At 41.1% G+C, this 19,996-nt stretch overlaps 4 protein-coding genes across 5 annotated transcripts; 3 read left to right on the forward strand and 1 right to left on the reverse strand.

Moving 5' to 3' along the window:
* Positions 1-20: 20 nt before the first annotated feature.
* Positions 21-9,249, forward strand: malt1 (MALT paracaspase 1). 2 transcript variants are annotated; one of them, XM_088418342.1, is made up of 17 exons: positions 21-262; positions 713-879; positions 1,557-1,678; positions 2,299-2,446; positions 2,605-2,783; positions 3,133-3,229; positions 3,308-3,355; positions 4,548-4,571; positions 4,664-4,708; positions 5,715-5,918; positions 5,987-6,164; positions 6,258-6,329; positions 6,410-6,537; positions 6,650-6,790; positions 7,203-7,360; positions 7,427-7,552; positions 7,827-9,249. In XM_088418342.1, the coding sequence occupies exons 1-17, from the start codon at positions 117-119 to the stop codon at positions 8,235-8,237; spliced, it is 2,394 nt and encodes a 797-aa protein (XP_088274468.1). In that variant the 5' UTR covers positions 21-116; the 3' UTR covers positions 8,238-9,249. The 2 variants fall into 2 exon arrangements, with proteins under 2 accessions (XP_088274468.1, XP_088274477.1); XM_088418351.1 differs by lacking the exon at positions 3,308-3,355.
* A 369-nt stretch (positions 9,250-9,618) lies between these two features.
* Positions 9,619-14,088, forward strand: emb (embigin). Its single transcript, XM_088418373.1, has 9 exons — positions 9,619-9,813; positions 11,072-11,149; positions 11,234-11,417; positions 11,875-11,957; positions 12,161-12,297; positions 12,566-12,727; positions 12,799-12,919; positions 13,490-13,565; positions 13,629-14,088. Exons 1-9 carry the CDS (start codon positions 9,756-9,758, stop codon positions 13,687-13,689), a joined length of 960 nt encoding a protein of 319 aa, XP_088274499.1. The 5' UTR covers positions 9,619-9,755; the 3' UTR covers positions 13,690-14,088.
* Positions 14,089-14,950: 862 nt separating this feature from the next.
* mrps30 (mitochondrial ribosomal protein S30) lies at positions 14,951-18,091 on the reverse strand. The gene is made up of 6 exons (XM_088418362.1): positions 18,076-18,091; positions 16,722-17,409; positions 16,271-16,416; positions 15,667-15,772; positions 15,409-15,585; positions 14,951-15,303 (listed from the first exon to the last, which is right to left on the reverse strand). Exons 2-6 carry the CDS (start codon positions 17,335-17,337, stop codon positions 15,020-15,022), a joined length of 1,329 nt encoding a protein of 442 aa, XP_088274488.1. The 5' UTR covers positions 17,338-17,409; positions 18,076-18,091; the 3' UTR covers positions 14,951-15,019.
* hint2 (histidine triad nucleotide binding protein 2) lies at positions 17,652-18,973 on the forward strand. Its single transcript, XM_088418385.1, has 5 exons — positions 17,652-18,001; positions 18,132-18,269; positions 18,344-18,448; positions 18,611-18,683; positions 18,752-18,973. Exons 1-5 carry the CDS (start codon positions 17,897-17,899, stop codon positions 18,841-18,843), a joined length of 513 nt encoding a protein of 170 aa, XP_088274511.1. The 5' UTR covers positions 17,652-17,896; the 3' UTR covers positions 18,844-18,973.
* Positions 18,974-19,996: the final 1,023 nt, after the last annotated feature.

Here is a 19,996-nt window from a genome sequence, read left to right on the forward strand (position 1 = left end):
GATTGTTTCGTTCCCGGAAGTAAAGTACTTTTCAAGCATTTCTACAGAATGATTTGCGTGTAGCATACTTTTCCCCCTTTTTTATTTTTAACAACTCTGCGACTCTACGCTACGTCATGGCGGCATCTCTGGACCGCGCAGCCAAGCTCAACCCGCTGAACTACGAGTGCAAGAAACTGTGCGACGTGTTGGACCGGAGCCCCGGCAACGGCTGGCGGAGACTCGGGGAGATAGTGGCTGAAAACCGGCGCTTCAGAGTCAGGTAAACAGACACTAAAAATACAAACAAACACATACTGGAGCATACTTTTTTTTTTCTTTTAGCACGACTGAAGCTTCGAATTTCTGTCACAAACACCTTAAGGGGGGGAGGAAGTACCAAAACTAATTGTAGAATGAAAAAGAGACAGAATGAGCGACTGCTTGGTAGAGATAGCAAATTGTGAACTCGAATAAAAGAAGAGGTATAGTAAAAAAAAAAAAAAAAAATCGAACGAGACTGAAAAAATACTCAAGTACAAGTTGATTTTTTTTAAGAGTCAGTTATATAGAGGTGGCAAAAGTACCTGAAGCTAAGTGCAAGTGCATATAGTTGTAAAAATGCCCTAAGTATTGCTTTAGTACTGTGGGGATTCTGCGAAAGAAATATTTTGTTTACAAGCTATTTCGAATTCAATTTTCCATATGTCCCCTTTTCAAAATGTGTCTCCAGCACGGATGACTTGGAGATGTGCTCTCTGAAGGTCCTGCAGCCCGATGGCAGCCCGAGCCGCACGCTGCTGATGCTCCTGGCCGAACGAGGCTGCACATGCGGCCACCTAATGGACTTCCTTCATGCGCTGGCCAACGCGGAGGCCCTGCAATGCCTCAAAGCGCCAGGTATGCACACAACCAACCTGCTTCACTTCACTGTTGTTCCTTGTCAAGATACCACAAGAAGATGGTAAAGCACTACTTATATCTAAATGAAGCCTCTCAACGCACTGCATCATAGTCCATTCACACAAACATGCTTTAAGGTGGCAGTAAAACTAAACATTTATATAAATGATGTTTCTCATTTTTAGCAATGTTTGCTGTTACCCAAAAAGCCACATAATGGTGGCAAAGCACCTCTTTTGTCCAAACCTAACTTCTCAACTTACTCTAACATAGTTCCCTGGCACAAAAATACTACTAGGTGGCAGCAAAGCGTTTTTGTCTACATAAAGCTTATCAACTCATTTCAACATCGTTCCATGGCACCTAACCACCAGTATAGTCTCAATGAAGCTTCTCAACTCACTTGAACATTGTGCAATGACACCATGATGCCGCAAGACCGCGGGAAAGCACTATTCTACAAATGTGGCTCATCAACTCACTTCAATAATGTTCTTTTTCCACAGTATGCCACAAGGTGGCACCAAAACGCTACTTTGGTTCATAATCCCCAACTCTGACGCGGTTTAATTTAAATCATGATTTGTGTTATGCCACAGTAACTTGTGGACCGGTTTAAAACATGAAGGTTCAGACTTCAGGATGTATACCTACGTTTGTATTTTCTTTTTCAGCCTTGCAGATCATCACCCAGCCGCAGTCGGTGTCACTGCTGTGCGGACACAACCTGCGGCTCAGCTGCCATGCTGTGGGCCAGTCTCCTGTGCAGTACCAGTGGTTCAAGTCCAAGGAGGAGGTGAGCCCAACCATTCTATTCCAACTGGATAATATCCAGTTGTGTAACTTGTCACATAAATAATATTTCATATCTACATCATTTATTAATATTTCACCAGTCACAAATATGCACGCTTACTTTTTACTCAAATTTCGATTAATTTTCATTAGGACAGCAGAAGGTGCTGGAGGTACTGCATTTACCATTGTCCGTAGCTATAACATACATGGCAGCCTCCGGAGGAGTGCCACGCCCCATGTAATTTCATTTAATGATAACTAGACCTACAATTATATTCAAAACATACTGTTGGTCGTTAAGAACACATTTACTTGCAAGTTTTTGAAACTCAATCATTTAATTGATTCCTTTTTAATGAAAAGCAGTCTAAATCTTACACATTGTACTTTTAATACATTTGGAGGGCAAAGTGATTACACTGACCAGCACAATTTCTATTTTGCCAATTGCGCATTAAAAAATGATGCAAAATTATTAAAAATGACTATATTTATGTTCTCACAAAAAGCTAAGTCTCTATGTTAATTTAGCCCTTATATTCCCATAAAAAAAGTTTTTCAAGTTTAAAATGTCCTTTAATTTTGCCGTTCTAATGTTTTTCATGTGTTTAATTGCAGGTGCCAAACGCCTCCTCTGCCGACTTGACCATCAGCAGCGTTCACGTGAAGGATAGCGGCTTCTACATCTGCCGCGTCAATTGCGGCGAATCTTTCCATTTCAGCCAGTGGGCTCAAGTGGACGTACTGGATGCATCTGCGTCAAGCGGTGAGACCTTGATAAAGCAAAATCCCCAAACCCCCATGTGATCTGAGCAGTGGCATTTATATGGGTGTTTAGGTATTTTGTGTTCATTAAATGCTATATGAATGAGAATATAATGTTATGTGTGTGTATATGTTTTTTTGTACATTTTTTTTCTGAAGGCCAGAACCGCCCACCTCTGGATGGTCGTCTAGAGGTGGCCATCCACCCTTGCCCGCAGCGGCTCCCTGCTGGTGCCACCTTACAGTTGGAGTGCGGCGCTGTGGGGTGCCCCATCCCTCGCTATCAGTGGCAACGTGACGGTGCACCTCTCCCAGGTGCCATCAAGAGGAAACTCACAGTATGTTATGAAACTTCACAAAATAGAGAATTCAGTATCTCACATATACTGAATGAGCTCACACACACACACACACACACGACTAAAACATTCATACTCACAAGTGTAACACACCGTTGCTCTCATTTACATGACTAAAGGACTCATACACACAATTGGAACACTCTCATATACACTAATATGTTAACTTTAATTACTTCTGAAACGTCAATGCACACACCACTGAAATGTTCTCATTCACACTGTTGAAACACTTTGCTTTACACTGCTCATGCACACTACCGAGACGTTATCATGCTCACTACTAAAATCCACATCTCGTGCGATCACTTTATCCTTCTGTTTTCAGATCCCCAACGTCACTCAGGATCACCAAGGCAGGTATTGTTGCAAGGTCATCGGCGGAAGCAAGGAGAAGTGGACCAACGAGGTGGAGGTTGCGATCGGTATGTCAGTCACGCTTTTAAAATGCAAGATATTCCATAATGACACCTAAACGCTTTTTTGTGTTTTTTGGCAAAAAGCTCCAAGTACACTGATCCAGATTTCGGGAGCAATGGAGTGCTCTGAAGGTAGAGTCGGAAGGAGATCGCGGATAGATGCTGTAGCTGCATGCGCATTTATTCTGAGACATATTAGGCATTTTCTTCAGAATTTAAATCATTCATCAAGTGTCTTATATCAATGCAGCTCTGCTTACCTTTTTACTTTGACATGGTAGTCCTACCAGAGGAGGATATGGGTGTTTTTTTTCCCACGCTAGTGTCTCTGTATGAAAATGCTGCAAACAGTGTTTTTTGGCAGCTGGACTCAAGTCATTGGCGGAGAAACATCTGGGATATTGTCAGCATTAGTTCATGTGTAATATCTTTTAAAATACTGCATACCTATTTTTTTTTATTCTGCCAAAAAGTGCCTAATGTTATTGCATTTTACTAAGAGACACCTCTTCACTTATCCCTAATATATATATTATACTGTTAGGTTGGCTCAGTGGATGAGTGGTTAGCACGTCCGCCTCACAATTAAGGTACCGAGGTGAATTCCATCTGTCTCCGGCCTTCCTGTGTAAATTTGCATGTTATCCCCGAGCCTGCGTGGGTTCTCTCCGGGCACTCAGGTTTCCTCTCTCACTCCAAAAACATACATGGCAAGCGTATTGGATTTGCCCTTTGGTGTGCTTGTGAGTGTGAGTATGAGTGGTTGGATATGTCTCTGTGCCTTGCAGTTGGCTACCAACCAGTTCAGAGTGTCCCCCGCCTACTCCCCCATAGTTTTCTCCTCCATGACTTGGTAGTTACGCAAAGTTAACATTTGACACTACCCACCAATCGCCCATATCCACTGATACACGATCATGTCAAAGGTTAGCTAATGGTGACGGGGTGGATTTAAGGTGGGCGAGCAAAAATAAGATGTATTGTAATGCAATTCTTGATCCATGGTGTATTTTGACTAAGAAAGTGGTTTCAGTTGTGGGGGTAACTACACAGGTCTCCTTCAACCTACGATGTGATGGTTTGAATACACACTTACAGGAGTGCATTGCATGGGGAGGGGGGCTCTATGTGAGAGGGTGACTTTTAATCGCACGCTCATAGAGGACTTTGAAATCACATTTGTTTATCTGAGAGATGTTCCAAAAGATTTCAAGATGCTCACGTCTTTGACAGCTCAGCCTTTTCTTTTTAATACCATTAAGTGTCAAAATGAGTTTGTGCTGCCACTAGTCATGTCTTAATTGTATTTTGTTCTCTCTCTTAGATGACATTTATGCTATTGGAGGAGGTATTTTTATTTATCACACGTAATCAATATGTTTTAGATTTACTTAATTTATGAAGATTTTTGACATTGTGCTACTATTTGTGTTTTTTCAGGTTCCGCTGATATCCTGCTAAATAGTATTCCTGAGCAACTGTATGGTGAGTCTTTTTACTTACAGTATGTTGTCTATGCAAACAATAACTTTCATTTGTATTAGTTTATTGTTTTTTTTGTTCAATTAAGATAAATGCGAAGACATGACAATGAGACACCAAACTGTATTTCTGTGGGGCAATAATACTTCCTAATATTACTTTTTAACAGATGCCTTTAAGAAAGATCTAGTTTTCTGTAATCCTTGTTTTGAAATGTTTAGTTCCACATTTATAACACTTAGTGAATCGCTCAAACAATGGTGTGATACAACCTACAGATGAAACATTCCAAATATTATTTTTTTTGTTTTAGTCACAATGAGTGTTAAAAACATTACTCTTTAATGGCTGTATGAATACATTTGACTTGACTTTTATGAATAAACACAAAACTGAACAATAAAATAAACCATTCTTTCTTTCTATGGCTGCCTAAAAGAAATCTAATTTTTTTTTTTTTTTTTTTTGTATTTACCCAAAATTCCAATTGTATGAAACTTTATTGTTCCTTCAGTAAAAATCTTCAAGGGGCCTAAAGCAACAAAACAAGTGTACATAACTTTGAATGCATATTGCATAAACAACTGTAATAAAGACTTCAATTTGGATAGCTGGACAAACCACATTTGAACACAAACAACATGTTAGTAAATAAACTGATTTGGCATTACACACAGGCAAACAAGAAGGCACGCATGCTTTTTACACAATTGGTTTCAATTAATAAAAGTTACCCTTTGGCATCTACTCATTCTAATAATGCTAACCTATAATGAGAAATAAATAAGCGAAAAGTATTTGAAAACAAATGACATGCAACAAATTTGAGCATTCAGTGTAAAAATACTTAGAAATATATTCTTTATCCTCTGCGAGGACATTAACCATTGAGACCAAACAGGCGTTCCTGTGTGTTTACAAAGCATTCTCGCAGGCAAAAACTATTGAGGCCTTCATAAGTGCTAAATTTGGCACGATTTAACCCACTTTGTTATGTCCCCCAACAAAGCAACGGACAAAGTAGCCCTGCTGATCGGCAACTTGTCCTACCAGAACCACCCACAGCTCAAAGCCCCCATGGTGGATGTGTACGACCTGACCAACGCCTTGCGGCAGCTCGACTTCAAGGTGGTGTCCCTGCTGGACCTCACCGAGTCGGAAATGCACAACGCCGTTCATGAGTTCCTGCTGCTGCTCCACAAAGGGGTCTACGGTAGATTTCTGGGATGTCGGGGTCTCGCTCTCCAGATGTCAGGGTGATATCGGGGCTCCCCTTGGCAGGCTTGCTCTACTACGCCGGGCACGGCTACGAGAACTACGGCAACAGTTTCATGGTACCGGTGGACGCGCCCACTTCGTACCGCTCGGGCGACTGCTTGTGCGTGCAAAGCATCCTCAAGCTAATGCAGGAGAAGGAGACAGGTCTCAACATTTTTCTGCTTGACATGTGCAGGAAGAGGTGAGTTCTTGAGGAAAAATAAAGACAAGTTTGAAGTTTATGGGCGGGATTACACATGTTGACCAAGAGTGTAAATCCAGCCTGACTTTGCAGGAATCTCCATGATGACAGCACGCACAACGTCGTCTTGAGGGTGACGGCCAACATCGTTTTCGGATACGCCACGTGAGGGGACGCTTCCTCCAGTTTGCTGTCTTTTATTCCCACAGCAATATAAAAACCGGTCAAAATTGGTGTTCTCAAAGGTGTCAAGACGCAGAGGCCTTCGAGCTGAGCTCCAGCGACTTCACCAATGGTGTGTTTGTCAAGTTCTTGAAAGAGCGACTGCTGGATGATGAGAAGATTACCGTGGTGCTGGACAGAGTTGCAGAGGGTAAGTGGAATCAAAACTACAAAGTATTTTTTTCACGACTGCTTATGTATAAATAATGTGATTGCCAGCAAGTTTTTAGGTGATTGAGCAATCTTTTCCATGTCATGCGCAGACATGGGTCAGTTTGACGCCACCAGGGGCAAGCAGGCGCTTGAGATCCGAAGCACCCTGTCAGAACGGAGGGCCCTGACTGACCCGGTGCTGCCCGGCGCTGCCGACCTCCCGAACAGTCAACAGTGGGCCAAAGCTCACGGTGAGTTGCCACACATGTTGTCCTCCCAAATTGCTGAAACGCAATCAGTCTTTATGATTCTCAAAACTGAAACCAAGGTTAAGTCACTTCAAAACCTTTTTCAGCATTATCATGAAAACTAAGGCTAAACAGAGATATGCTTGCACAAGTGTGCGCTCCTTCTTATAACTGATCCTGGGATTTCGGGTGTGCGGAGATTTTTTTTTTTTTAATATCCGTTGTAAATCTCATTTGTAGTGCATAATTGACAGATTGAAATTTGGATAATCAATTCAGTCAATCAATATAAAATAAATAAAATACCCTTTTGTCCCTTTTCAGATTTTTGCTGATAATAAAAGCTCTAAACAACTCTTTGGAATGCCCCGAAAAAGAAAATATCTGCTGTTGACATCAACTTTTGCGGTTGCAGAGCTTCCCGAGAGCATGCATGTGGACTTTGAGTGTGGCGCTCAGATCAAGTTGGGCTTTGCCGCAGAATTCTCCAATGTCCTGGTCGTTTACACTCACATCATCAAGAAGCCCGCCGAACTCTCCGTTTGTCAGGCGCACGTCACAGATTTCCCACAGGTCAAGAATCACAAGCATGTACGACCGACAAGTGAGTGCCTCTCTGGACTATACTTTGCTTTTCAGGAGCTGGACGTGGACCCGAAGGCGATGAACAGGACCACCCCGGAGGACACGGGCATCTACATGCTGACCAAGAACCTGCCCCAACATTGTCTCTACACCAGACTGTGTTCACTGCAGAAGCTCAAGGTGAGTTAACCACTTCCTGTGACGTTTGTGCTGGACATCCTGAAGATTGTGTCTATGTGTAGATCACTCAAAAGTTCATAAAAAAAAAATCCCAATGTCTTGGGAATGATTCCAAACACAGTCGCTGGGTTCGGAATCACTCAGTCATACGATGGATGATTAACACAAATGGTGCGCAACACATATAGACAGACAATATAATAACACTCACAGCCATTTATTCTATGCTTAGGTAATACAAACGTCTGATGTATTGAATCTTGTCATCCACAAGGGTGATCTGGCGTTCACCGTGTGCCTGCGTGGCGCCTCCGCAGCCATGGATGCCGACGACAGCGTCTGCTGGAGCCAGAGCGTCAACATCGGCAAGCCGCTGATCGCACGCCTGAACCTGCATCAGGCCGCGCGGCAGAACAGCTGCCTGCTGACTTGCCCCGCGCCCCACAGTACCAAACACAGCCCCACGGCCGTGAACCGGCACCCTAGCCGACACCCGGATCTTCCCTCGGACCGAGACTGCGGCCGCCTGCCGCATCAGCATCACCGCCTTGATGTTCCCGAGTCTGTATGGACTGTGGGTAACGGAGTGCCGCTCTCCGGGTCCAGCATCCCCATCGAAGCCAGCGACGACATGGACGAGCTGCAGACGGCGTTCATCGAAAGCTTGCAGCTCCAGCACCGCTGAGATGCCATCCAACCAGTAGGAGTGCAGTTGTGCAACGGTCGCCTCTATTACTAGTTTGAACCCGAAAAAAAAATTACGCTAGGGCTTGCTCTAAAAAAATAGGGCAGTCAAGATCCACTGGTGCAGGGGCATCACTAAATTTAATGAAGAGTGGGGGCGGGCACCCCCCACTAAAGTGCAATATTCTTTATAGGTGGGCTATCCTATTAGCATATATACAGTAATTATTTTGATTATTTGTACTGTTGTTAGTAAGTTTTGTGTAAAAAAAAAAAAAAAAAAAAAAAACTATAATAAAAAGACTATAATAAATGGAAGTTTTTACATCCAATTTACAGTAAAACTCCTCTACAACAAAACCTGCATGTACCAAAATATCCCCCAGTGTGAAAAATATCCATGCATTGAAACCTTTCCCACTTCTTACTTCCCCATACAAAGAAAATTCCCCCAGTTGCATAATACAAAATGTTTTTTTTCTGCATTTGCGTTGCACTGAAATTCACTACAGCGAAAACAAGCCTCCAGCAATAGTCTAGTTTTTTTTATACTTTACGCACCAGCACATGTTTTGCAGCACTTACTTGGAGCGGCTTTCCCCCGCAGTCACACGATATTCTTCCATACTCTAGGTGGCAGTAAATGGATTCTACAACAAACAAAGTGAGACATTCTGCATTGACCTTCTTCCACATTCTTTAAAAATGTTTAACTTAACACAAGAAATTGATTAATCTATCAATTATTCCATCAGTTGTTTGAATAATCGAATAACATTTTATTTTGTATTTAAGTACATAACATTCATTCTTCATTTAAAGTTTTTTTTTGGTTTGTTTGTTTTTTTTACCCATTACAGTTCATTTGCATTGTGATAAAAAAAAACAGTATTACACAAGGATTGATGCGGTACTCAACAACCTTTTTGAAACCGATTCAGTCACTTTGGTCATTGATTTTCTGTGAAAGTGAAACTCCTTACTTAGATTGAACATAAATAAACAACTTTCACAAATGACTACAGAAATCCAAATAATTACTGTTGAGGGCTGAAATTTGAGCATTTTGATCATTTAAATTTAAGCAATGGCTCTAAATGCTTACTCGATATTAAAATGGTTGTTGATTCATTTGGTCGTCAATTGGTTGACGATTAATCGACTTATTTTGACAGCTCTTTCTACACAATGTGTTACATATTTCAGTCATGTTACACATTTTCTACGACAGTATTCACAAATCCAATATAAGCATTTTACGTCAGCCTGGTTTACATTTCTCATCAGCATGAAATAACATGAGCTTGCAAACACAGCATTAAAATGTCACAAGCTAGCTGTGGGACAGCGCCTCCCTCTCTGGAAGAGCGGCCCGGCTCCAATGGACGCAGGCTGCTTGCTGACATCACGGCGGAGGCGTTACCATGATGCAGCAAGAGGGTGAAGAGGACGAGGAGGAGGAGGAGGGAAGAACGAGCAGTTCCTCTCTGCAAGAGAGGACACTGGGAATATCATCATCATGATGCCGACCTCCTGGATGCTCGTGCTGCTGGCCTGCTGCGGACACGGCAACACAAGTAAATACAGTAGCTTTACTTCTTACCTTCAATGTGATGCCGTATGTTCAATTCTCAGGCCTTGTCCTTCAAACCACATAACCTTTTCCTAGTTATTTTTTTAATATGTTCCACAATGCATAGTAGTTAAATTGAGTTTCTTGTTTTATTTTCAGATGAGTTTCTTTTAAAATATGAGGGCCTACAAATGTGGCTCTTGCGATGAATTTTGCATGACAATTCTTGATTATCTTAGAGTTCACTTGAGCATGCCCTCCTTCAATGGTACTCCACCATCTTTGCGCTTGAGCAACCGATCTCTGAACTTAGTAACGTGCCCTCAGCTGTGCATGTCCCTGTCGCTTCACAGGTCCAGCGGCCATTTTTGTATGCTTTCAAATCTCAATCAAAAGTATCCACCTGAAAAGAAAACAAGAACATAGATGTCATTCCCGTATAACTTGCAACATACACACCAAATTTGGGAAAAATAGTATTTTACAGGGAACAGAGTACTTTTCAGTCACCTTGTATAATTATGATCAAGCAAACTGCTTCATTTAATGATTATTGTTTTTGTTTATAATTGTTATCTTCCCCAAATAATAATACTTAATGGAGCTCATGGCTTATTATCAACATATTTTTAATATACTGTCGTTAACAATGTAGGCCTAACGCAAAAAATGTGAGAATTAAACAATGTACAGTTAACAATACACAAAAAAATTCTACCAAATCCATCATTTAGTCTAATAAAAGTCATAGCTTAATGCTAACATATAATGTAAAACACTATAGACAGGCTACAGCATTGATTATAAATGATAACTCTTAATAGAGCTCATGTATTATATTCAGTGTATGTTATAGTTAACAATTTAAAACTGACACACGCAAAAAACTTGAATCAAACACAGTTAAACACAAAAATACTCAACCAAATCCTGTTGATTTCATATAACAGAATGTCACCAGTTTAATACTAAGACAACGAGAAACACTAATTGAGTTTAGCTTTAATGTTACAGTAATTATAACCATTTAAAACAAAAAATAGTTTTAATACACATTGATCAGCAACACATAAAAACAAGACAAAAATATCAATAGCTTATGCTGCATGTCTTAGACATGCCAGGCACATTTTATGCTTGAAATTGATTGGCAAGACAAAAAAAAAAAAAAATTAAAAAAGCACTTGGCGGCAAAAATGAGAAACTGCAATATAGCCCGGGTTTACAGCACAGACTTGATGTCGAACCATATTTCTTGTCAGAGACAGTTGGCCAGATGTTGTCACCGGTGGAGCCTGGTGGTCATTTTCTGTCGGATGTGCGGAGTGTGTTCCTTAAAGGTAAAAAAAAGAAAAACACCAGCATTTGCCATGGTACATATTATTTTCTATCAATTTTGTTTTTTACATTTCTTTTCAATGCAGGAAAAAGCCACACAGACAAAGTGGAAGTCTCGGGTCCCGTCAATATGACGCTGCAGTGCACCTGGACAGATAATGGCAACAATGCGGAAAACATAACAGGATATTGGAGAAAAGATGGCCAAGATGTTGCCAACAGTCACGTGATGTTGCAGTTAGAGAACCAGCAGTTTCATATGCAAAGAATGTAAGAGACAAGCAGCAACTGGTTCTCAAACGTTTTATATCAATGACCAACAATAAAAGCCTTGTAAAAGTAGCAGGTCCACCAACAAAAATGGTCTCCATCTTGTATTTTATAAAACATACCAGTAATCACATAATTAAATACAATTGAAAAGCATCAGTTCCCATCACGGCCACCTGGGGGCAGTATAAGACAGACACATGCAACAGCCAATCATAATGCAGTAGGACATGTCCTGCCAAGAACACCAGTTAGCTTATCACTGTAGAACTGATTTGAGTCATTCTACGCGGTGGATAAAGAACATGACCATGAGCGCTGGTATATTGTCTATCTTCAGTGTATATTCATGGTTGAAAATGTGTTGGGGGTTTTTAAAGGTCAAATGTGTGAGGGAAGAGTACTACTAACTATCTTAAAACGCTTTTGTATGGTCTCCAATGTCTTGCTTCCCAAGGTTTGTCATTAAAGACGAAGAAAGTCTGGGAAGATATTCGTGCATGTTTGGAAATGAAGCAAAGGTTGACTTCATTTTGGCAGGTTAGTTTTCCTTGTAAAAAGCGGCTGATGGGAAGTCATTCAGACATTTTACATATTGACCTCCTTCCATATTAGCATTTGAATTCAGCTTAAGCTCTTAAGATTTCACAAACAATTTCTACTTGCAGTAGGTTGCGTTTTCAACTTCATGCGGTGGTGATGTTAACGGAGGCCATGTTTCCCCCTGGCTGTGTTTCCGCCAGTGCCGCACATTGGCGATGTGCGGGACAAGCCGGTGGTCAGCTATGCTGGGGATGCAGTAGTGTTGATGTGCAAGATGGACGACAGCAAGCCCAAACCCAAAACATGGTTGTGGTTTCGAGCCAATGGCACTGACAAGGTATGACACGCATTTGTACTTAAGATTTCATCCCGGATCACAAATGACATTTCTGGCTTCACTGTGGATCAATTTATTGACATCTTTTGTTCAACTGAGTGAAGAAATTCCCCAACTATTGCCCCGTATGACACATGCTTTTTTTTAATGTATGTATTCAAGAATGCAGCCATGTTTAATTTCTCAAGAAATGTGTTGTGATATTACTAAACTTTTAATGCTACCCACCCCCCGCAATTCATCCGCGCTCTTCCTGCTCTTGGTTTAGGAGCAGATCGACGCTGTGATGCAACCTCAAAAGTACCAAATCAAAAATGACGGCAAGATTACCAAATTGCATGTGTACAATCTGACGCGGGATGACTCGGTTCTGTTCTACTGTGGCGCCGTGTTTTCCATCGGCACGGCTGTCAGCCACCTGGAACTAAAGGTATGCCGCAACACTTGCGGGTAAATTATAAAGTAATATTTCATTTGTCGTATTTGCTGTTTGCTTAAAAGGTGATCACTATTTACGAGCCCTTGAAGCCCTTTGTCGTCATCGTGCTGGAGGTCCTCGTCCTGGTCGCAGTCATTTTGCTCTTTGAGAAGAGCCAGTCCAAGAAGAGCAAAGCACAACAAGGTATGCAGGCCGCAAAATGAGGTATACGTGTGGAATTTGTTTGCCATTGTAATACAAATGGCAGCGAAAAAAAAATGTGACCGCTTGCTACTTTGCTGCAGGTGCTGCATTTACCATAGCTATAACAGTCATGGCCGCCTCTGGAGAAGTGCCACTCCCCATGTAATATAATTTCATGATAACTGGACCTATTCGTATTCAAACATATTGTTGGTCTCTAAAAAAACATTGATTTGCAAGTTTTGGGAATTTACAATCATTTAATTTATTCCTTTTTAATGAAAATCTTCACACTGTCCCATTAAGCCTTAAATGGGTAGTTTTAAATAAAGCAGACCCCCGTTTTTCTTCTGTGTGATTTGGGAAAAGGTGAGATCACATTTATTGGTGATTTTATGCTGAAATTCCAAAGGGTTTTTCATCCAACTAAAGAAATAGCTTACTAGCTTGCTAGCTAAAAAAAACAACCTCTTTGCTTGATATTTGGGGGAGGTAACACAGTAACGCTGCTTTCACTGACTTAGTGTGAAATAAACCATTCATGTCCTGGTTATGCCTCGTCCACGTCAGCCTCAGGGAACGAAGCGGCAAACGCCGAGCCCCCCGCCACCAATGCTGAGCCCCCTACTACCACCACGGCCACCACGTGAGTTCCCACAATGCATTGCCTGGCTTTTGTGCAACTGTTGATTTTGTGACCTTTTCGTAGGCCGTCGGGAGAAAGCAACGGACTGGAAGACAGCTTCTCGCTGAGGCAACGTAAGGCTTGAAAACGCCACTGGGAAAAAAAAAAGCAATAAACGACTTCAAACGTGCATTTATTAACTAAAGCTTCAAAGCCATTGTATTATCTACCTAGCATTATAATAAAGCAGTTTAATTTTAATGGAGAAAAAAGGGCAATAAGCGTACAATGTCAAAGTGCTGAACGTGGTGCAGCTCTCTAGTACACAAAAAAATAATATGGTGTAAAACCACTGCAATATAACTTATTTGTTGTTTTTTATGTGGGGTGTCCTGTGTGTCAAAGTGTATTTATTGCACTGTACTGTAACTCCACATTTTCAGTTCCATATATGTTACATAGCTGTATGTCTTCTAGTGTTAAGAGGGTCACATTTAATTGACAATATTGGTAAACGCTGTCATTAAAACCTCTGTGAAACCAAGGATTGGTTTCTTTCAGTTTTTGTACAGGTTCAACACTTTACACCTTTTGCCCTCCGTTTTAATGTTTGAATTGATGGAGAAATTGTAGTTGAATGTTCTTTTTTGTCTCATCGGATTTCAGCTTCTGTGTATTGCCATGCAAAAGTCATCTGGGCCATGGCCCTCAGAATCCTGTTTTTTTTTTTTGTTTTTTTTTGATTTGTTGACCTAAATAGTCTGCTATGTTTACGTCTTCGATTGGCTGAGCGAAATAAGCACACAAAATATATTGCAACTAATTGCATCAAATTATCAAGTAGTTAGAATATACTAGTTCTTTATAGTCCTATAGATTGTTTGAACTGATTATTTGATGGACATCTTTAAAACGGATCATTTCTCCAGTCGAGGGTATAAAATTTTGGGAATTATAAATGCCTATATATTTTTCTAAATATTGATTACAAGGCGTTAATAATGTGTTTAAATTGGTTATGATTTTAACATCCTATTTTTGAATAATTATGCTTTAAAATATTTTTTTCAAAACGCTTTATGTAGTTCCTTTTAAAATGTCGTTTCATTATACAACACAGTTTGTTTGCGATTTTATCATGTTTGATTGTATATTTTTAGATTTTCTCTTTTAAATATATGTAATAATATATATTTAATAGATTCTTTTTCAACATTTCACTTTGTTCCTTTCATTTATAGAATACAAAACAAACATCTCTCTACATGGACAGAAGAGAGAGAATTTAGATCTTTTCATTCTACCAATAAAGATTTAATAGCTAGAAACGCAGCTTTCTTTTTTTTCCTTTTAATTTATATAATACTCAAACAAAACAATAATGGGGGGAAAAAATAGCGCAAATGTAATGGCATTCCAAGCGTTTTATTAGTCCACAACTACTTTTTTGGGGGGAGGTAAAACTTCCTGCTCCTTCATATTCCAACAACAATGTCGTCTTGGGGCCGATGGAGTAGGAATCGCACAAGTAGCCGGAGCGTGTCATCGTTGAGGCCGACCACGCGCTCGTCCTCCACGCCGTCGAAGAGGCGCATGCTCTCGGTGCCCCACAGGAGGTTCTTGCGGGCGTTGTCCACATCCGCCCGCGTGGACAAAGCTAGCGTGTTGAGCTGGTAGCAGAAGAAGGAGAAAAAGCGTCCGTCGCTGATCACCGCCTGCGAGACGAAGGGTCTGCTCACGTCCTCGTGGTTCCAGAAACCTAACATTTTTTTCAATAAATATGAGGTGAACATTTCAAAGGGATCAGTAAATAAATGTAACAAAGTTACATCATTTTTCAAAATTGTGTGAAAATAACAAAGACCTTGATAGGAGGCCTGCGCTGCAGTCCACGCAAACAGACTGGTGATGGCGTTGGCCCTGAGGAACACCTCCACCTGGTCCGATTGCTTGCGGCGGGCCATGCGATCCCTGTGGTAGCGGTCGGGCACCAGGTGGAACTGTGTGTGACCGTAGCATGCAGGGTCCGGCAACTTGGAACCTGTCGGACCACGGCACGGCGAAAATTTGATGACGCCTGAAGACTCCTCATTTAGCAGCCGTAAGAGAATCAGGAGGTCACCTGTGAAAATGGTATTGGCGTATTGCCTTTTGAACATCGGCAACAGGTCGGGACTGTACGGAACCACTGGAACGTCAGCGTCGTAAGAAACCTCCATCGGGACCAACTGAAAGGGAGCATTTCAATCAACATCAAGGTTATGATCGTTTTGGATTCTTCATTGTTATGTTGTTTGGACTTTCGCTTTGCAAAATCACTTTTAACTCTTTCACTCCCAGTCAAGTATAAACACGGGGTATATGTTTTGTCTTTTAGCACGATATTCATCTCTGGGTTCTGACACATCTCTGCCAAAGCACAAGGCTGAAAAGTCGTTTTAAAGCTGTAAAAACAAAGAGTGGCTGCCAGAAGTGGATTTGGTAAGCATAGCTCATGACAGCAAATACAAAGAAAAGAATTAATAGGAAGAGGTATTGGCCAGCAATTTTGAAGAATGATGAGGGAAAAAAAAAAAAGAGAAAACTGAGGAAAATAAAATGTTTCCTAAAGCAAACGTCAAAGAAGGAATCAAAAGAGTCAATGATGACGAGACAAGCTGTGAAAAAACAAAACGCAATAGCAGCCAAGGAAACAGTCTGCAAGGACAGGGCATTTCAGGGTTAACCTGAGGCAGTTGCCGAGTTGTTCTAATCTGACAGAGAGGCCGGTCGTCTATCTGGAACCTGACAGGCTCCAGGTGCCCCCTTCTGTGGCCCTTCGGGACAATCCGCTCCCCTCTCCTCCAGTAGAAGCCCACTTGGGAGTCATAATCTGACAACACAAAAAAATAAGCAAGCAGTTGGGAATATGTGCTTTTGTCTGCATTTTCAGGGCGAACCTCAAATGTACGCTAATGTATACTGTGCTGGTGAACTTAATTCAAACATCTATCCCTTTTGAATGGATACATGTTAAATGCGTCAGTACTATTTGCCGTTTTTCATTCATCTCCTTGCAATGGAACACACACATGTTCACAATGTACTGAAGCATTGGACATTCAAAAGTTTGGATAATCTTGATTTATTAAATTAATCTGTAAATGCTGCGTTCACCGGCAATATGAGGTTGAATACCTATGCTGGAGTGGAGGAGCAGTGGGTTGTATTTGACCAGGCGGTATGTTAACACTCTGACCAAGTTCCTCAAAAAGGGTCCCTCGTTGAGTTCCTGTACTCTGTACGTGTACGGTCGACGTTTAATCAAGTGGCAGTGCTCCTGGAGAATCACGTGAGTCACCGATGTACGGATGTCGTCGAATGCCTCATCGTCAATGCCGAGATGTTCTGTTTTTGAGGCAGTGGAATCTTCATTCTCCTCCCCGGCGACAGGGGGTCGAGCTGGGTTGAGTTTCTCCGGCAAACCGGGGATGTACGCGGTCTTGGTATAGTGCTGGTACCATTTATCCGCGTCCCGTGCAAACGTCTGCGGGTAAACGACGTACTTTTTGCGCTCGATGCGCGTTAGAAGCCGGAGTTTTTCCTGCACCGTGGACGCTTTTATCTGCTCCACTTGCTCTTCGACCTGACGCATCCGGGCCGATTTGCTTTTGGCCGTGAGAGAGGGCTTAATGGGCGGATAGACGGCCTCCTTGACCGCTGTTGCTGTCACCGCCGCCTCGGTGTGGACAAGCTTGTGGCTCGTAAGCAAGTGTAAAGGGATGCGAAAGGGCAGCCTTGTGCAGGCCGCCATGTTGGCAAGTCTTCGCTTCCTCTTAGCGCAAAGCGAGGACTGAGAAGAGATCACACTTCACAGCAGCGCCGCCTATCATACAAGTAACAAAAATTGATACACGCATTAATTTAGCAAAATAATTGCAGCCAAGTGCGTAATATTTATGAATTACTATTACTAGCAAATGTGTTATTATTAATATTGGCATTATTTTGCATATGCTCTTATTTAGCATATTCGCAGACCCTCATACGTGTTCTTGAACACAACCTGCAAGGTAACACCGGAAATTATGGATATCATGTCGTATTTCTACATGAAACGTTTTGACATTCAACTGTCATACGTCCCGTATATTTTTCGAAAACATTGTAAAATATTCAGATTAAAAAAAAAAAAAAAAACATCAAGTTGTGTGACAAATGAAACCCAAACCAATGCGGGTTTCCTGGGCTTCCATTTCCGCTGACGTCCAGCGCTATGAGAAACGAGGCATCCCTGAAGGCAACTCCAATGTAGCACTAGCGCCACGCTTCACGAGTACCAAGCGTGCTTTGACTTGAGAATAATCCAAACAATGGCCTCCTTGGCCATGTTTTATCATCATATTCTCCGAACGTGTTTGGTCCCTAGCCGAACGGCGGCGCAACTCGGCGGTTTGCAACTTATTTGCAGAGTCAAGGTAGCGTCTATTCAACATTGTCGCCATATAATGCAAATATTGTTCAATGCAAATGGATATGTAGTGAGTGTCACCGGTGTTAGCGCGTCTTTCCACGTTGTTTTTTTATTCTGCTTCCCGCCCCCTTCAGAGAGCTTTGTGTACCGGAAGTGACGAAGTACGATTGGCGGAAGAAGCCAGTAAGAAATATGGCCGCCCAGGTGCTACTATCTTCTCCAAAGTGATTGACAAAAGCCTTCCTGCAGATATCATTTACGAGGATGACAAGGTCCACTTGTTCTTCTAAGCAAATATTTAAATCTGGTCACAATTTGTTTATTTAGTGTCTTTCCTCCACCTCAGTGTTTGGCCTTTAGGGACATCAGCCCACAGGCTCCTGTTCATTTCCTGGTGATTCCAAAGAAGTTCATTCCCAGGATAAGTCAAGCCAAAGATAATGACGCCGAGGTGAGATGGAGATAGAGCATCAATGAAATGTTTAAAATAAAAAAAACGAATCATTCTAAATGAAAAGTTATGCTATTTTTTTAAAAAGCTTGACAGGTATTTGCATGTGTTCCATTGCATATATGAAGAAAACAATGAAATATTGATTTCCACTATGTGCAGCTCCTGGGACATTTACTGGTAGTGGCCAAGAAGGTGGCCAAGCAGGAAGCGCTAACAGAAGGTTATCGTGTGGGTAAGTGTCCCGTTGACATTGTGAAAGTGTTGTAGAGCTGTATTGATTTAAGTTATTATGGTCTGCAGTTATCAACGATGGCAAACACGGCGCTCAGTCCGTCTACCATCTTCACCTGCATGTTTTGGGAGGTAGACAGATGACATGGCCGCCAGGGTGAATGAATACTTCGCATAACTTCTGTACATACAATGCATTAGTCCTGGATGTTGACAACATCCAATGTGAGTATATTTCCTCTACTCATGTCACCAAAGTGTTCATAATAACAATAAAAACCTTACAAAACATTGACTTTTAAATCTTTGAGTAACACTGCACATACAGTATTATTTGTTTTGTGTATTTTCGCAGCGAGTTATTGCTTATACCCTTTCCATAGTTTGTTTTTTAGTTAAATGTCTAGTGAAATAACAATCCTCATCTGTTCATAGTTTGTTGTTTTGAATATCTAGTGAAATTACTAACCGTCTGGCAAACTAAATATCTAATTAGTTAGTTAGCTAAACAAATGTCTAATTAGCTTGCCAAATAATCTAACAATGGACCAGGTAACTAAATATTTGATTGACCACCATAAAATCTAGCTAGGTAGTATACCAAACAATTGACTAGTTAACTGGTTAAGTAGCTAACTGCAGCAGCAATGTGTGTGATTTATTTAGAAATTTAAGTATTGAGAGCCTAGCAACCTTAATAACTTAGAAACTCCATAGCTAAGTTTACAAACTAGCTAGCTAGTAAACTAATAATTAGGTAAATTAATAGAGGAGGAGGTTCATGAATTGAAATGAAAGTTTTGCCAATTTCATAACCAATATACCCACGTTGGGTTCTATACTAGTTGGCACAGAATAGAAAAACCTTTAATAGAAAAATGAATATTGCTCCGTTAGATGCCTTCAACGTAGAAAAGACTACATTATAACGACTTTATTGTCTTTGTACAGCAGGTATATAACAAAATTGGGAGCACTGCTCTGATAGGTCTACAAAAAATAAATTTGAACAGTGAACAAAATAAGACTAGAATAGAAATCATACTTACACAGGAGTGCACTCGTTGTTGGTGTTTTCAGTGTGTTCTTCATTTGTTAATAAAGTAAACGGAAATAAAATCTTGAAACACAAGATGCAAGTGGAAGATAGTCTACAAAATGTCTTTTTTTTTTCTTATTCTATCCTGTAGTAAAGTTGGCATTTGATAAGCGGGCTCGACAATCATTGACACATAACCTCGGTGTTACATTAGGTCACATGTGGTGTGATAAATGGACCTTTGTGTTTACATATGCGCGTGAGTAAGGTTAATG

The sequence above is a fragment of the Hippichthys cyanospilos genome, chromosome 1, assembly GCF_059441005.1.
Source record: "Hippichthys cyanospilos isolate Australia breed blue-spotted pipefish chromosome 1, RoL_Hcya_1.0, whole genome shotgun sequence".
Classification (NCBI taxonomy): Eukaryota; Metazoa; Chordata; class Actinopteri; order Syngnathiformes; family Syngnathidae; genus Hippichthys; species Hippichthys cyanospilos.

Coding starts and splice junctions, on each gene's coding strand:
- malt1 (XM_088418342.1), top strand. CDS start 117: ATGGCGGCATCTCTGGACCGCGCAGCCAAGCTCAACCCGCTGAACTAC. Junction 3,356..4,547: donor AGCAATGGAGTGCTCTGAAG/GTAGAGTCGGAA, acceptor TCTCTCTCTTAG/ATGACATTTATGCTATTGGA. Junction 6,330..6,409: donor ATCGTTTTCGGATACGCCAC/GTGAGGGGACGC, acceptor GTGTTCTCAAAG/GTGTCAAGACGCAGAGGCCT.
- emb (XM_088418373.1), top strand. CDS start 9,756: ATGATGCCGACCTCCTGGATGCTCGTGCTGCTGGCCTGCTGCGGACAC. Junction 11,150..11,233: donor GCGGAGTGTGTTCCTTAAAG/GTAAAAAAAAGA, acceptor TTTTCAATGCAG/GAAAAAGCCACACAGACAAA. Junction 13,566..13,628: donor ACTACCACCACGGCCACCAC/GTGAGTTCCCAC, acceptor ACCTTTTCGTAG/GCCGTCGGGAGAAAGCAACG.
- mrps30 (XM_088418362.1), bottom strand. CDS start 17,337: ATGGCGGCCTGCACAAGGCTGCCCTTTCGCATCCCTTTACACTTGCTT. Junction 15,773..16,270: donor CAACTCGGCAACTGCCTCAG/GTTAACCCTGAA, acceptor GCTCCCTTTCAG/TTGGTCCCGATGGAGGTTTC. Junction 15,586..15,666: donor CGCCAATACCATTTTCACAG/GTGACCTCCTGA, acceptor GTGGTCCGACAG/GTTCCAAGTTGCCGGACCCT.
- hint2 (XM_088418385.1), top strand. CDS start 17,897: ATGGCCTCCTTGGCCATGTTTTATCATCATATTCTCCGAACGTGTTTG. Junction 18,002..18,131: donor AACTTATTTGCAGAGTCAAG/GTAGCGTCTATT, acceptor CGCCCCCTTCAG/AGAGCTTTGTGTACCGGAAG. Junction 18,270..18,343: donor TCATTTACGAGGATGACAAG/GTCCACTTGTTC, acceptor CCTCCACCTCAG/TGTTTGGCCTTTAGGGACAT.